The sequence below is a fragment of the Hetaerina americana genome, unplaced genomic scaffold (assembly GCF_022747635.1).
Source record: "Hetaerina americana unplaced genomic scaffold, ioHetAmer1.1.p SCAF_4, whole genome shotgun sequence".
NCBI lineage: Eukaryota > Metazoa > Arthropoda > Insecta > Odonata > Calopterygidae > Hetaerina > Hetaerina americana.
In genome coordinates, this window is record NW_027286985.1 from 93,283,899 (window position 1) to 93,300,006 (window position 16,108).

At 38.9% G+C, this 16,108-nt stretch overlaps 1 protein-coding gene across 3 annotated transcripts in view; it reads left to right on the top strand.

Annotated features, from left to right (window-relative positions):
• Positions 1 to 16,108, top strand: part of LOC139692428 (inositol polyphosphate-4-phosphatase type I A) — a 48,587-nt gene that overhangs the window by 21,472 nt on the left and 11,007 nt on the right. For 2 of the 3 annotated variants that reach the window (XM_071590606.1, XM_071590609.1), the window contains 6 exons: positions 2,732 to 2,791; positions 5,853 to 6,038; positions 8,937 to 9,149; positions 12,421 to 12,867; positions 13,109 to 13,339; positions 15,315 to 15,557. In XM_071590606.1, coding sequence (XP_071446707.1) covers positions 2,732 to 2,791; positions 5,853 to 6,038; positions 8,937 to 9,149; positions 12,421 to 12,867; positions 13,109 to 13,339; positions 15,315 to 15,557 — 1,380 coding nt within the window. The remainder of the gene's footprint in view (positions 1 to 2,731; positions 2,792 to 5,852; positions 6,039 to 8,936; positions 9,150 to 12,420; positions 12,868 to 13,108; positions 13,340 to 15,314; positions 15,558 to 16,108) is intronic. The other variant, XM_071590607.1, reaches the window with a different exon arrangement.

Below are 16,108 nucleotides of genomic sequence, written 5' to 3' on the forward strand. Positions count from 1 at the left end.
ACTGCAAAGGCTGCTGACCCTAGTAGGTCAGCTATTTCAGTGATGGTATTGCAGTAAAAACACTATTGACCTCAGGAAACCGATTCAGTTATTGATCCCAAGAAAATATAATGGAACCAAATGAAAAAATTAGTCCTAGCAATTATGGCATTCTGTCAGTAGGGCCAAGTGTTGTGCCCAGCAGTAGAGGAGGCAAGAACTCAGTGGTTGTCATCTCATGAAATCCTTGCACAGTTGAGCAGATGACAGCAGAAATAATCTCTTAAGAAGAACACCACTGTGAGAAAAAGGAATTGGAATTATAGGACAATGCTTAGGACAGGAAAGTTGGAAGACATCAAGGGGAAATAAAGACTTGTCTGAGGTGCAATGGAAAGATAGCAGGAAGTACTTGAGCAGTAATTACAGAGTTATATATGGCAAAGAATAGAAGAGTCAGCATGTGGTAACCATAGTACTGAGTTGGAAACTAGGGAGAACTTGATAGTGATGGGAGTCTGGAATGTGTTGGTAGATGAAGGGAGAGTCGGGTCTGAGGTAGGAGAGTTTGGTTCAGGAGAAAGGAATGACTGCAGGGATAAACATATACATTTTGGCAGAAGAAACAACTTAAGAACTACAACATGGAGGCTGGTTAGAGCTCTTTGTTGTAGTCCTGACGAGTTTCTGAGAGTTAATGCAGAACTGTGGATGAAACATGGATATACTGCCACACTCCAGAGACAAAGGAACAGTTGAAACAGTGGGTTTCCAAAAGCAATGTGGCTCCGAAGACCATGAAATCAGCCGGCAAGATGATGGTCATGGTTTTTTGGGATGCATCATCTACATTGATTACATGCAAAAAATACCAACAAAAAATGGATAATATTATGTATAATTATTGCACCAGTTTAGCAAATAAAACAAGGGAAACTATCCCTGTTTGGCAAAGAAACAAATTCTCTTTCATAAATACAATGAAGGATGAACAGTGTACAGTTTCATTGGCGAAAATTACGTAGTTAAAGTTCAAATTATTACAGCATCCTCTGTATTTATCAGATTTGCCCCCCAAAGACCTTTTCTTATTTCAAAGCTTGAAAAAATGGCTCAGCAGAAAGCAATTCACGTTGTACGAGGTTATTGCCAACTTAGAGGACCATCAGAAATCCTACTATTTGGACTTAAAAAAATTAGAGAAATGCTGGGAAAATTATATCGAGCTAAAAGGTGATAATGTTGAAAAATAAAAAAAATTACCCAATATACTTCATTTTACTATTTTTTTCCTAACAAGTTTTTGAATGACCCACGTAATGTTTTTAATGATATCCTGTAAATTGTTGTTTTAAGTAACCCCTTGATTTTACACTCATTTTATGCTCTTGTACAAGAGGGTTCTTTTGGTCATTAAAAGTATGTGTTAGAAAACGTTTTTATTGACAGTTTTAGTTTCATACAAATCAACTCCACTTTTCTACCTAATCGTCTTTCACTTCCAAGTGAAAGACGATTAGGTAGAAACTTTTTTTGTAATACTACAGAAGCTTCTTCTATCCCTCAGCATAAAAGATCGCCACCTGGGAATTGAACCAGTTGACAACAGTAGTCTTGAGTTCCTTGTCATTTTCAATCTATTGTTCACCAAGCATTCTTTGCTCTTTGTGTTGGTTAATAAGCACTTTTGAAACCTACCTTGTCCACAATTTGTGATGTTCAAGCTTTTCCGTATCATCATGCAAATAGTGTTGCATTCAATAAGAGGAAAATTATCAGCCAGAGCACTAATTCTCAATTGGAATATGGACCTCGGTCCACTTGTTGAATGACGATTTCAACGGTGTGTGAGCACTGGGCCTGCCACTCCACTTTTCATCATGCACATCTGTGCGGCCATTTCTCAAGTCTCAAAACATCTGATTTTTCCTTCACTCATTGCCATTGGCACATCTCTCGATGAATTTCTTGGAACTCACTTCAACCAATGGCATTGATTGAAAGAAAACCTTTTCTGTTTGCCAACCTTCCGTCAACATATCACATCCTGCATAAGGTACAAACTTTCCCTTTCTCATAAGCTTCTGTCGTGTCAAAAATACCAATGTCATTTTTCTATACTATTTGAAGAATGCATTGGGCAACTTTCGAGTAACAGAATAATCCCCAAGGAATGCCATTAAGTATTGCTAGGAGGCACAGACCTGCAATAATAGAAGTCGATTTTTGAAAGAGATATTAGGCTACAGAATAAGGTACTGTGGAGGGAGAAAAGATGAAATCCAGACCTGTATTTATTCTATGTGTAATTGCTAAAAATTAAAATTGTGTTCGGTAGTGGCTTATGCTTGATTGTTACCTTGATTGAATGGAATCAGTGTTTTCAAGACTAGCTCATGGAGCTAAGCTGAATAAATGTTGATGTTACCTTACAAAATAGCATTGTCTCCTGAGTTTTCTCTTACTGTTCTCAATACATGTTTGTGTTAATTAAGTGATGAGCATTGTCAAATATTAGTTTTATCTGCCTTGCACTTGCAGCTTCCATGTTAAACCCTCATGGTTCGAAATACATGTTTGCATGACACCAGCCTTTGCAATATTTATGCCTCAATGAGACACTTCTCACCCTGTCCTGGTGGTGTTTCCAGTGATAACGGTGCTCTGTCTTCACAGAGGGTTAGCAGGGCATTACATAAGACTTAATTATTAGTGTAGCATTACTTCCTTTGTTTACAAATGGTTCCATTAGTTGCAGGACAAACTAATCAAAGAGTCATTGGCCATCAAGATGGCTGTCATCTTTCCTGAGGTATGGCAACCTGTTGAGTATGTATATATCTATAATGCACTTCTCGTATTTAGAAAATACCCGATTGATTAGATGAATTTCAAACTAATTTTTTCTGGTTTTTTGCACTCTGAACTGCTAGCAAATCATTTGAAGCGAGAGTCTGGGTAGGAAATAGCTGTCTACCCTGTCTGGCCATGTCTGTCTTTGGAATGGCAGCAGTGCTGCAGGAACTTGTTCTTAGTCTCATGCACAATCACACATTTGTTTGCTTCACTCTGGTTGGTCAAATGTATGCACTCAAAAAATTAAATGTAGTGCTTTCATCTTATAATATAATTTATTGCAACCAATTGTTGACTGCAGTTCATTTACAAAATACATTATTCACATGTATTTTATGAAACACTTATCCATCCCACACCTTCCATATAAGCATACACTATTGAGATCATATTCTTGCTCTTTTGAACTGATTATCTAAAATCATTCTTCACCGTGCTCCCAAAACTGCACATTTTTTAATATACTTAATTATAATCATCTGTTTTAGATTTAGTCGTCATCACTAATCTCACTGAAACATTTTGTTAGTGCAACTTCAAATGAGTTTCCTTGAAATCTAAATTACTCGGCTGTTCATCATTTATACCACCTAAAATATGATTGTTTTCTTCATAAGTGCTCCGTGGTTCAGATTTTTGAAGTGAAATGTAGAGTTTGTAGTAAATTGTGTGACTTGTGAACTGATACCTTAAGAGTGCAGAGGGACTGAGGGGAATTTGAAGTTAGTGGTATGTAGAGGGAATGGAAGCAGAGATATGACACCATGGCACATAGCTGGACAAATAATATAAATTATATATGGTGATGAAATAATCAAAATGACAACACAAAGTATTAATTAAAGTATATTCTTTAGAAAATTTGAGAACAAGGAATGGAGACATTTAATGCATCTATGCTACAAAATGGATAGTGCAAATTCAAGAACTGTTAAATTAACAGCGTTAGGCATTCTGGCATTAATTCCTTCCCAGCCCAGCCTTCCCCCTCTCTCTCTCTAGGCCAGTCTCTCTTCTCTCCCTTCCTAGGGACCAGTTCATTGTTATAATAAGCTGTGGATTTTCCATGCAACTTAATAGATAGCATACTACTTTATCTGTGACCCAGGGTTTCTTATTCTTTTATGGAGAAGATTTCCTTAACTTTCTAGGGATGAGGGGAAAGAAGACATCAAAATAGTATAGATAGGTGGAGTAAAGTAATAAATACCTTCATCAAGTGAATGAGGACAATAAACACAAGTCCAATCATAGAAATTTAGCAGTTCATAAAAATTGATTAGATTTTCATCCGAGAAACACCTCTTATGCTGTGTTTCATTATTGTGAGTTGAAAGAGTTACAATTGAGGAAAGTATTGGGAAAAGGTCTGAGATATGAGACTTAATAATCTTGGTTGATATTAGTCCTGAATCAATGTTGGTCGGAATATTATCAATGAGGGTTACAGAGGAAGGGTGAACTCTAGTGGGTTCAGCTATGTTGGTATGCAGGTTAAATAATGAATCAAGGAATTTGTACATAGATCTGGAATTAATCAGAATATTACTGTTGAAGTCACCGGTTATGATTAGTAGAGGACATTGAACAGAATTATGAATTATTTCCAATAGTTCAGTCATTTTGGTGAGGAATATTTCAAATTTACTTGAGGGAGAACGGTAGATAGTAGTGATAGTGAAGTCATAGTCCTTAGGATGAATCTACATTAGACTAGATTTGAACGCTAGTTCTTCGTTCAAGAAATGGCATGAGAAATCAATTGGGGAGTGATGTAAGCTCACTGACACAAAGATTAAAACTCCACCGTTTTGTGCAGTGATCAGCAGAAGCCGTCGGCCATAATGTAACCAGGCTGATGAAAAACACGTAATTCACGCAAAATAAGCTAGTGTTCATTTATACAAATCACATCAGGTTTATAATCACTCTGAAGGATTTCTAGTTTCACCATTTTGTTGCGCACGCACTGAATGTTTACATGAAGCACTGTTAAGTGATACATTAAACTACTTGCAGTCATAGTCTCGGAAAAGAATAATTTCTGAAGTAAATATTTTTCGGCCAGAGATTGAGCTGCAATATTTTATCACGAAGATCTTCATTGGCGGTGATATAGACGGGCGCATAATTGCCACAAGTCACCTTTAGTTGTTCAATTTCAACCGACAAGTCTGTAATTTCTGAAAATTGTTCCTTCAGATGTGCCATTACTTTTTCCTTCGTTGTGTCCAGATTAAAGTCCCAGACAGGTAGATTGATTGTCTAGGGACCCCAGAAAGAGAGCACTTCTTAACTGAGGAGCACATTGCTGGATGAGGACATCTGCATCTATGATGAAAAAGATTGAATTCCTTGTTTTCGATGTCAGGAATGCTCTCATCTGCATTTTCTCTAGTTTCAATGGCCAGTCTTGGGAGTATTTTGGGTATCAGGAACAGGGCAGAGATTACCCAATATATCAGGTGTTGGATGAACAGAAGCCTCACCTGAGTACTTTGAGTTCTGAGTAATTGGTTTTTTGTAATCCATTGCAGTAAGTGAAGATTTCTTAGTTGTTAGGGGAACATGTCGTAGGACACCATTACTTGGTTTTGTGGCAAGTTTCTCTTGGTTGGCAGAAGAAGCAACTCTTTTGGGATTCACTGGTGTAGAAAAGTGGGTGGATTTTAGAAAACTCACTGCACGCTTGAGAAATTTGATGTTGTTCGCCATATTTGCTATTTTTGAAGTGGAGCACTATCAAGAGAAACACTTCCAAAATGTCTCGGCATTCAACTGGCACTTTTTCAGAGAGATCAATGCTTGATTATTTAGGATGGAAGTTAAGTGAGCAAAGATTACAGGAGATAAATTTACCCTTCAGATCTACAACAGTTTTATAGAACTCACATGGAGGCATGTTATCATTGGGTGCCATGTTGAAAAACCTTTTCTTTTTCTTCCTTTCTCTTTCCATAGTGTATTTTATTGCCTCTAAATGGCATCAAATATTTGTTTATTTCCTACTCTCACAGGACAAAATGACATTGGAGCTTCAATCACCTGATGGTCTGACAACACCTGATAGCCCTCGGTGTATCAAAGCATTCTGGAACATCCAGAATCAATCATCCCACCAATCCTGCATGAGCCAGTCTCAGACTTCATCATCTCCAGCAAAATGCCCTGCATTAAATCAATCTGGAAAAGAACAGGTGGAGGTAAGCTCTAGGGGTTTAAAGGGGTTCCTTCTCAAAACTTGACTATAATTTAAAATCTTTTTGTAAATTTTAATTTGTATTGCTAAATTAGTGGGAAAAACTTTTTCATGTCAACTCAGGGTACTAGAAAGGTTGGTCCACTATTTTTTGATGGCTTAAGTAACTTTGGTTTTGAGGTCCATTGTGGGGGGAATATTGCATTGCTTCTTGCAATCGCTGGTTATCAATTTCTCCAGCTATTCTGGTATGCCAAAATTTTCAGTGTTTCAAATTCATTTTTTGTTGAAAAATGTGTTCAGGAAAGTAGGGTGTGTTTTATGCATATCAAATGTGCAATGTTGCAAGTATAATGTTTTTCATAAGGTAAATAATATTTTTATTTATATTTTAAGCATTAAAATCATACATTTTCCTTAATATTATTGTAGTCAAGGTTGCCAAGGGGACTTAACTGCACAGTAATCCCTCACTAATGCGGACTGAATGGGGCTGGGAGCTGTCTGGATTCAGTGAAATCTGGTTTATCTGGGGTTTTAAAGCTTGTTATGCCATGGAACATTTTTACTCTATAATCTGGTTCACTGTTGATTGCCTTCAACTTCTAATGACTCCATGTCATGCATTAGAGCCCCAAAGTATAAGAAGATCCCATTTAAATACAAAATCCTGTGTAAACATAATATATCGTTCACAAATTCCAAAGAAACTGCGGGAGATGCCGCAACAGTAACTTTTAACGGAGTCATCCGCTAATGTGCATTTCAATGCAACAATTTCAGAGTGTAAAAAAGTTTCTTTGGAATTTGTCAAAGTGAAAACACCATAAGTGTTTAAAGCTGAAATTGTTGCATTGAAATGCACATTAGCGGATGACTCCGTTAAAAGTTACTGTTGCGGCATCTCCCGCAGTTTCTTTGGAATTTGTCAAAGTGAAAACACCATAAGTGTTTAAAGTTGGCTTTAACCTCGTGGACTGTGGCGCCTTGCGCACGACTACGAATGCCTGTGACATTGTATGTATGGTATTTCGTCACAACATCTTGTTCCTTTAAAAGCCCCAAAATTTCAGAGTTTAAGAGGACGCCTCGGTAGCTTAAGTGGCTAAAGCACTCGACCGGATATTGAGGGATCTGGGTTCGAATCCCAGTCAAGGCGAATGATTTTTACACTCTGAAATTGTTGCATTGATAATATATCGTCAATTTTATCCAAACATTGTCAAAAGTAACTTCAAAGAAACCCTGGTAATGAATGCTCAATTGTATTATCCCATTTATTTGATGTATTTCCATTAATAATACAACTAATTAATCAAGTTTTTATTTGAATAAGGGAATCGAGATGGTGAGGTGGCTATCATACTGGCTTCCCACCCAGAGGGCCCGGGTCCAAATCCCGGTGGTGTTTAATATTTTTCAGAGGTATCTCGATCCCTACTTGAGGTGTTTTGTGGAGGGTACTTTGAGTGAGTACGTCATCCGTCGGATGGGACGTTAAGCTGCGGACCCCTTGGCGCCTTTCATAAAGAGTAGGCTAATGCCAATGCCGGGCTTCTCTCCACCCTTTATCCTTTCCTGTCCATCCTCTATGGTGCAAATGACCTCAGCAGTTGGTCGCCTCCCCTAAATACTACTACTACTACTCAATGTAACTAAATTGCAAGGGTTAGCGGAAGGGTGGAAGAGGGATATTTCACACTTTTGAATTGCCGATTAAGGGGGGCTGTACCACAACGTAGAACCTTCCCTCCTGGTCAGTGAAGAAGAAGGGTGGGAGGGGGGGTCAAGGCTTCCCGCGTAGGTCAGGAAAGCATGGTCTCCATGCCCACAGGGGGGTGGAATTCCTATGAGTAGGGACAAAGGGTCATATATCCCTTGAATGTCTTAGGAAGGAGATGAAGAGGAGGGGGGAGGGTGAAGATAAAAATTTGACTTCATTGATGAGGTCCAAGTCCTTGAAATGTATGATTTCTTGTCATTCCATGGCATCTAGCTTCTTTCCTTTATCCAGGTTGTGTAGCACTTTAAAGTCAAAATCACAGAAATCGTTGGAATCAAGTAGACGTGTGGCAAATAAAGAATTAGTATGACCTGTAATGTAGCCTTTCTTGTGTTCCTTAATACGTGTCGAAAAACTTCTGCCTGTCTGACCAATGTAAACAGCGCCACACTCACACTGAATTTCATAAACCCAACTTTTTTTATTGCATTCTATAGGGTCTTTGTTCGAGCATAAGGCTTTGGACAGTGTAGTGGGTTTATGAAATGAAATGCAGAATTTGTCTTTGGGAAATCTGTTAGCGATTTTGTACGTCACCGAGTTATGGAATGGAAGTTTGCACCACTTCCATTACAAAGCAGTAGTGACAGAAGGGGAGATGTTTAGTTTCAAGGCCTTTTTCTTCAGTAAGTTGTCTATTATTCTGAAATGATCACCATTCTTAAAGGCTTTGTGCTTGATTTTCTTGAGCTCTCATTTGGTGTTGGATTTGGACAAGGGGATACTGGTTAATCTGTGGATCATGGAATTGAAGCTAGTTAATTTGTGGGTAGTGGGTTGGCAGGAGTCTGGGCAGAGTAAAACATTGCTGCTTCTTGTAATCCCTTAGTGAGCCACCCAGAGTGTATGGCAGGACTCTGTTCATATTATGCAGAGGCCAGATTAGACAGGTCTGGATGAGCAAGGGTTTACTGCATTTACATTGGATATTTTTAAACAGGCTACATAATGAAAATGTAAGCATACAGCTTGATTATTGATTACTTTTCAATCCGTGATATGGCATTTCCTTAATTTTTTTCCTGCCATATTCTTCTGAGAGTATAAGATAGTATTTTGCTTTGTTAGGGGTCATGGATTGCTTTTTTAATCGTCTAATCATTTCTCTTTGACTTCCAGGCAAGTGAGGTGAAGAGCTTGAGAGGGGAGGAGAAAGTTGTTGCCGACATGTCGGAGTCTGAGGGCCTGGAGCCAGAAGGACGACGGTTTCTTGACACGCAAGCCATGTGCTCTTCCCCCTCAGCCAATTACTATCGGCCAACTGAAGAACCAGAGCCCTGGGATCTAACCCAGCTCAATATCGAAGCTTCCATGATGTGCCTTGTTAGCAAGGTTAGTTTGCAGGGATGTGTGGTATCATTTCAAATGCATATCATAATATTGAAACTGTATTATATTTGAAATAGGAAAGATCATATTTATAAACATACATAAAATGATGAAGTGCATGGAAGAGAAAGAAAGGTATGGAGAATCCACACCCATGGATGATCAAGAGTCTACTGCTAGATATTGCTGACATGATGAGTGCAGTTGGCATTAACAGCTGATGCTCTTCATGCCTCCCCTCATTCATTTAGTGAAGCTGATTGGGAATACTGTGGCTAATTATTATCCTAGAAATGAGCTCATTTAAACCTACAAAAACTCCCATTTTTACCCATATCCCTTGCTATTAAAAAAGGGTGGCATTGCAGTTTAGTACATTATTATTTTTCATATTTCATGTGGGAAAAAATTCCTTGTAATTTGCCCTACTGATGCCCTATGATTTTATATTTCACCGCTGTTATGAACCTCTGTTAGCCATGTCAAAACCTAGGATAATATGTATCTCCAGATACACTTTCAGTGAGTAAACACTTCTCCTTTTCCTGAAAAATAACAACTTATTATAATTGGAAGTCAAGGAAATTGAGAAGGAAATGGCCTCTCAAAGGTGAAGAATTCTTGCAGACTCAATGCTAGGTAAAATGGTATAGTAATAAACATTACCTCTGTCATCCCAACAGTAGCACTTAACAAGCTCCCGAACCAGATCTTCATTGATTTTGAAGTGGTATCAGTCTGCTCTTTTTGCCCCAGATCCTGGCATTGTTTTCAGGGTTTTGGACATATGACAACAAGATGTGAGAGCAAGGTCATCTGCACGCACTGTGGAAAAGACAAGTATGAGGATGAAAATTACACCACTTGACTATCTTGTGTCAATTGCCTGGACATACCTGTGTACTGACAAAATTACCCTACTAGGGAACCTAACCTAGGGAAATTTAAAGGTTTTGATATTTTCAGATTTGATGACACTGTGGGGCAGTGAGCTCAGGGTGGAGTAGCCATTGCCATTTGGGAGGCCAGTTATGCCTCCTAAGTGTATATCAGCAGCCCATTTCAAGGGGGGGTGACCACTCGTATTCCTGAGGTCAATTTATGTGAGTTTTGCCTTCCAGAGGATGCCCAACATAACTTCTCTCACTACTACTCCATCAGTTACCCTCTTTTTCCCAGCTAGACACGCATATATATATATTCAAGACCAGCCGGGTCCTGAGTTAGTACTCAGAATCCAGTGAGCTACTTTTGTGGACATCCAAAGGAATTTTCTGAAGTATAACTGCATAGCAAAGCTTCTACCTATGGCTCCTCTTCCTTGTTGTAATACTATTTTAAGCCTCAGGTTTTAGATTTGTTCCAGAGATGTCAAAGGCCCACAAAGCCGCTTGGAATTCATTTTAATGATTTTATGGTGAAAGTGAATTGTAGTTGCTGAAAATCATACCCAAAGGGTTCTGCAGGTCTCAGCCATGGAAAATCTCCGATCCAGACTGCCAGCTTCTTGTCATGGTTCTCAAAATCATCCACCACGGCAGTGGAGTACCAACAAAGATGTAAAGAGTTACTGAGCCAGCTCCCCAACTTTACAGCAATTTACACCGATGGATCTAAATTGGCAGGGGTGACTGCGTATGCTTTAACTTCCTCATATCATGGCACTCTCTGAGTTAAGATGCATCCACTCAGTAGAATTTTCACAGCTGAGCTCTTTTCAATGAAAAACACTCACCTCTTGCAAAATCCATTACAGCAACGGATGCATTCACATCTGCATGGGTTCATTTAGTAAATTATATCCATTTATAGATATTCCCTTTTTCATCCTATAGTCCAGGAAATTGAGTTGACTCTCTTAGACCTAGAGTGTTGAAATGTTGAATTTTCATTCCTGTCGGTTCCAGGGCTCGCTGGAATAACCATTAGCAAAGAGGGCTGATGTAGTGGCAAAAGAAAGCACTGAATAAGTGGCATTTGCCATCACAATCCATACTGGCACAAAATCTAAGAATTAAGCTAAAGAGTATATCAGTTGCTAACAAGGAGCACAGCATGACATGCACTGAGTAACAATATACTTTGAGCTCTGAAACCGTAAGTCTCGCCTCAGGCATCCTTGTGGGTGAGACAAGAGGTCATCATGCACCTGAGGATAAGGCACTGTGCCCTCACTCAAGCATCTCTCTTCACAGAAAGGGAAGTTGAACTATGGTGTGAGGTCTATGATTCCCTTCTGATTATTTGCCACCTTATGACGATATGTATGAAATACTAGGCAATACATAAATCACTAAATTTTAGGGGTGACATCAACATTATTCTTATTGATGACCCTGAAGGTATACCCGGAGTAATTTTTTTTAAAGGAAGATGATCAAGTCCAGCTTGTGTAACACCTCCTGTAGATGTAGCTGTAGAATATTAACTTACATGATGTTCTGCACTTTTTCATTTAGTTTCTTTTTCATACTTTGAACCCAGTAAGGTACAAATGACCTCAGTCATTGAGTTGCCTTAAAGTTAAATTGCTACTTAAACAAGAAATAAATACAGTAAATGAACTGTGCAGAAAAATATTCTAATTCCATCATCCCTACAGCTGATATTGCAGATGCATTGTTTAAAAAGACTGCATTATGGTGTACAGTAGAAGCCTTATATAACAAGTGGTGAAGAAATGATTAATGTCTAACATGTAATTTTGTCCCATGATTAACATGTAACTTGAATGAGATTTAAATGTAAAATAAATTAGTAAAAACAAAGTGGTGCATGGCAGCAACAGTGGTCATCATTCGATATCTATGAGCAATCAACAGCTGTGTAATCATGAAAATGATAAAATTTTATCTTTTATTTTTATCAAGGTTTGATCAGAGGCCTCATCAATCACATTTGGGAGCCATCCCCCCTTTCTGAGCACACCACTTATTTTTTATTAGTTTCCATTTTTTTCCATGTGAATCAATTTGTTAAGTAGTGTTGAGATCAGGGAGCACAATTTTATTTTATGTATTCCTTGATCGTTTTGTATGGCATGGATTTATATCAGATGTTTATATAAGATAAATAAAATTATCATTATATATTGTACATGCGTACTGATAATCTTGAGAATGAATCCTAATTTTGGACAGTTCATACTTTTTGTGTCCCAATTTTAGGAAAAATATCATATAATATCAGAAAAAATTAATGTTTCCATGACCTGGATATCACTAAAGTCCCCAATGCTTTTAACATAAAATTTTTGTTTCATCTTGTTCTCTAGGTGAAGTTTTTGTGTGGACGCTGTTCAAGTCCTGCTCTGCGCTTGAGGGAGCGTCCGAAACCTATGACAGTGCCTTTGATAGCTCGTGGTTCAGGCGTGGGTCCCCGGGTGAAGGCCTTAGAGGCCAATCCTTCGAGCAACCCTGGTCTTTCAGTCGTCACAGAGCAGCCCAAGGGCAATGGGGAAATGAAGGCTGTGGAGGTGGATGGGGGGCCTGGCCAAGATACATCACTTGAGAACCAAGCCCTTTTGGACAAGACCCCTTTGTCAGATGGCGTGGACAAGGGAAGGGACAGCGACTCCCTTTCCCCCGGGTCCCCCACACCCAAGGAAGTCGAACTTGAAAAAGAGGAATTCTCAGAACCCGAAAAGAGTGCCTTGTTGCCCAAGTCAGACACTTCAACTCCAAAGATTGGTGTAAGCAAATCTGAAAAGCCAAAACAAGTGGTGAGCATCAAAAGTGTACATTTTCCCTGGGCTGACCCTTTCCTGCTGAAAATCATGACTGCACCATTTACCCATTGCTTACTTTTAAAATATTTAGCCTAATGTTTGGGAATTCAAGCTTTATTTCTTGAGTGCTATGTTGTCTGTTTCTCATTGCCTTTTACATTTATTGACTTTTTGCATAGAGTATCCCTATGAGTGGTATGTTGACCTTTTCTAGCATTTGAAATCACAATTTCAGAGCATTTCAACCCCTGGCCGTAACAAATTCACTGAAGGTCTTGACCTTGGCACCCTGAGTGACTGGAGGAGGGAACTGCGACCAAGCATGCGCAAACTACGCCAGGCTATGGATGGATTGTTGAAGACAGCACGGCTAACCCACTCTGTCTTTAGACTGAGGGAAGACCCAATAGAAGCACAAAAAGCATGCTCCATCCGCTATCGCAGGGATGTTTGCTTTTCGCAAGCGGTGAGTATTAACTGCTGGCTTCAGCTTCAATGCCTTCAGCCTTAACTCCTTCATGCACAGGAAAATCTATGATGATTTCCTGTATGAGCACATATAGAATACATTTCACAAGACTATTTTAATGGTTTATACAAATTGATAAAAACCCCTAGAACTAATGAATTCATGTTTCTTAATAATCGGGGGAAAATTTTAAGAGCTGCTTGAAAGATGTGTGCCGGAAAACATATTTAGTGTAATTGATTTGTTTTTATACGGGGTCTGTTTTAAAAGTTCCTGAATGTTTTGAATAGCTTGCCTCCAATTGGTTATTTTTTAATCTGCTTGGAGGTATTGTATGTGCAGAAATTTCCCACTTAACCGCCTTAAACGACTCATATTGTAGATTTCGAAAAGGCATTTGATAGAGTAGATTGGGAAAAACTAATGAGTATATTATAGAAAAGAGGAGTAGATTGAAGGCATAAGAGACTAATCTGCAATCTGTACATGTCTCAAACTTCTCAGGTGCAGGTGGGGGATAGACAGTCCGGATGGGCCTTGTTAGGAAGAGAAGTAAGGCATATATGTTATCACCTGTGGTGTTAAATGTATATGTGAAGGAGATGATTAAAGAAACATGGGAAGAACTGGAGATAGAAATAAAATTCAGCGGGGAATTCATAAAATTGGTTAGGATTACTGATGATCAAGTTTTATCATGTCAGTCAGCCAAGAGGTTGCAGGCATAGCTGAGTGAATAAGGAATTCTGTGCGATAGATATGGGATGAGAATAAATATAAATTAAACTAAGGTTTTGCAGTTTTCCAAAAAAAAAGAAAGGATAAGATAAAGATCAAAATAGGAGGACAAAAACTGGAGTAGGTGGAACAGTTAACATATCTCAGAAGTGTTTTGGACCAAAATGGTCAAAATAGTAGGGATTTCAGGCAAATAATTGTATTGGACAAAGAAGCTCTCACTAGGAGGAGAGAATTGATGACAGGGACATTGAGTAAGGGTAATAAGGAAAGCTCATCAAAACTTCCATGTGGAGCATAGTTATGCCCAGTGCAGAAGCATATTCGCTGAAGTACGATGATAAACATTGATAGGAAGCTTTTGTGATCAGTATGTGGAGCAGAATGGGGAAGGTGGAGGGGACAGAAAGAAAATAATGAGTAGATGCTTAGTGTGGTGAGTTAGGAAATGGGATTGTTGAGAGAAATCATAAGGAGGCCGGAAAGATGGATGGAAAGGAAATTGATTGGCAGTGGGATGTTGAAGACTGTGATAGAAGGGAAAATGTTAGGCAAGTTAGAAAGAGCTAGGAAAAGAAAAAGCATGTTGGGCAGAATGAAGGGAGGAAGGGCAGGCCTGGAGATGAAGAGGGACGTGTTGTAGAGCATGATGTTGGATTGTGATTTGTTGGGAGTGACATGATAATATTTGGTAGCTTGTGTCCATCCTAAATTTCCTATAATAACTGAATAGAATGGTATTTTTGGTGTCACTCTGATTGAAAGATATTAATAGAGTGAATTACTAAAGAGTTTTCGTTTCTTCATTTATAATAAGTTCTTTTGTGCATTAGAACTGGTCACCCTCTGTAGAAGATGGCCTTTCTGCATAACAAAATTTTCTCTTTGTCACTCTGAATTTGTTAAACAGAGGTTTTATCTTTGTATGTATAACTATCAAATAATAAAATGCTACCAAGGGCTAAAAATCATAAAGTACTGTAATGGCTGGTAATCTGATATCCCCTTGCCTTACCTTCTTGTGACAGCTGGCAGGATTAGTTGTACTCCCTCCCACAGTGGTGAAGCACTTAATGTCTCTGAATCTGGGTGTGAACCCTATATCTCAGCTGATTATGCTACGATATGACAAAATTCATTGCACCATTGGTTACACTCTGTGGAGAGGTTTGTTTTATCATAAACATGAGTATTCTTGGGGGTGAAGTACTGATTTCACTTTAATTGCTCCCAGCTGACTGCCCTCATAGCTGGCCTGATGGCTCGCCTTTGGTGTGAGGCCCCGGATCCTGGTTTCATCATGGCTTTGGTAGCCCTGGGGCCTCTGGCATGTTTTGAAGGGCTTCTCGGGAGGAGGGGTGGTGGAGGTGGAGAGGAAGAGGATCAGGAGTCGGACATGTGGGGTGACATGGCCGTGGCTGTTGAGGACTTGTCGACAGTGACGTTCCGACTTGTTGCACATCGCCCATCCGCACAGGTGACCCTGGATTTTCTCTCACATAGCCCATCATCCATAAAATACATACATAAAATTCATAATTGCTTTCCGATATGCTGGAGTTGTCATATTGAGTTATCAGTGCTGAATTGATGTTTTAACTGTTATTAAGAGAAGTGGCCTCTTATCAATGATTAAAAAATAGTTTCTTTCTAGAAGGGCAATGATGCTTCCATTGCTCATTTTTGGGCACTAAAATAAGAAATGCCAGTGTGGGTTTGTTTGAAAAACTCTCGCTAATAATTTTAGAGACAGAAAATATAGCAAAGTTTTGCAAGAAATTGTGAGTTGTTATGGGAAAAATAGGAGTCATTGAATGATTTGTGTTTGTGAAAATTTTAAGCCTGTTTTGATTATGTAAATCCTAATAGAAATTCCGTGAGCTATTGATTTACACTAGGAGCTTGAGATTAGGAGAGCTCATGGTCCATAGAAAATCACTCGCTGCATTGAGGACTCATTATTACCAGTGGTAATTTAAAGATCACGCAGTAAAGTCCTATGATTTTTGTCCTCCCTCTGTCCTCTTC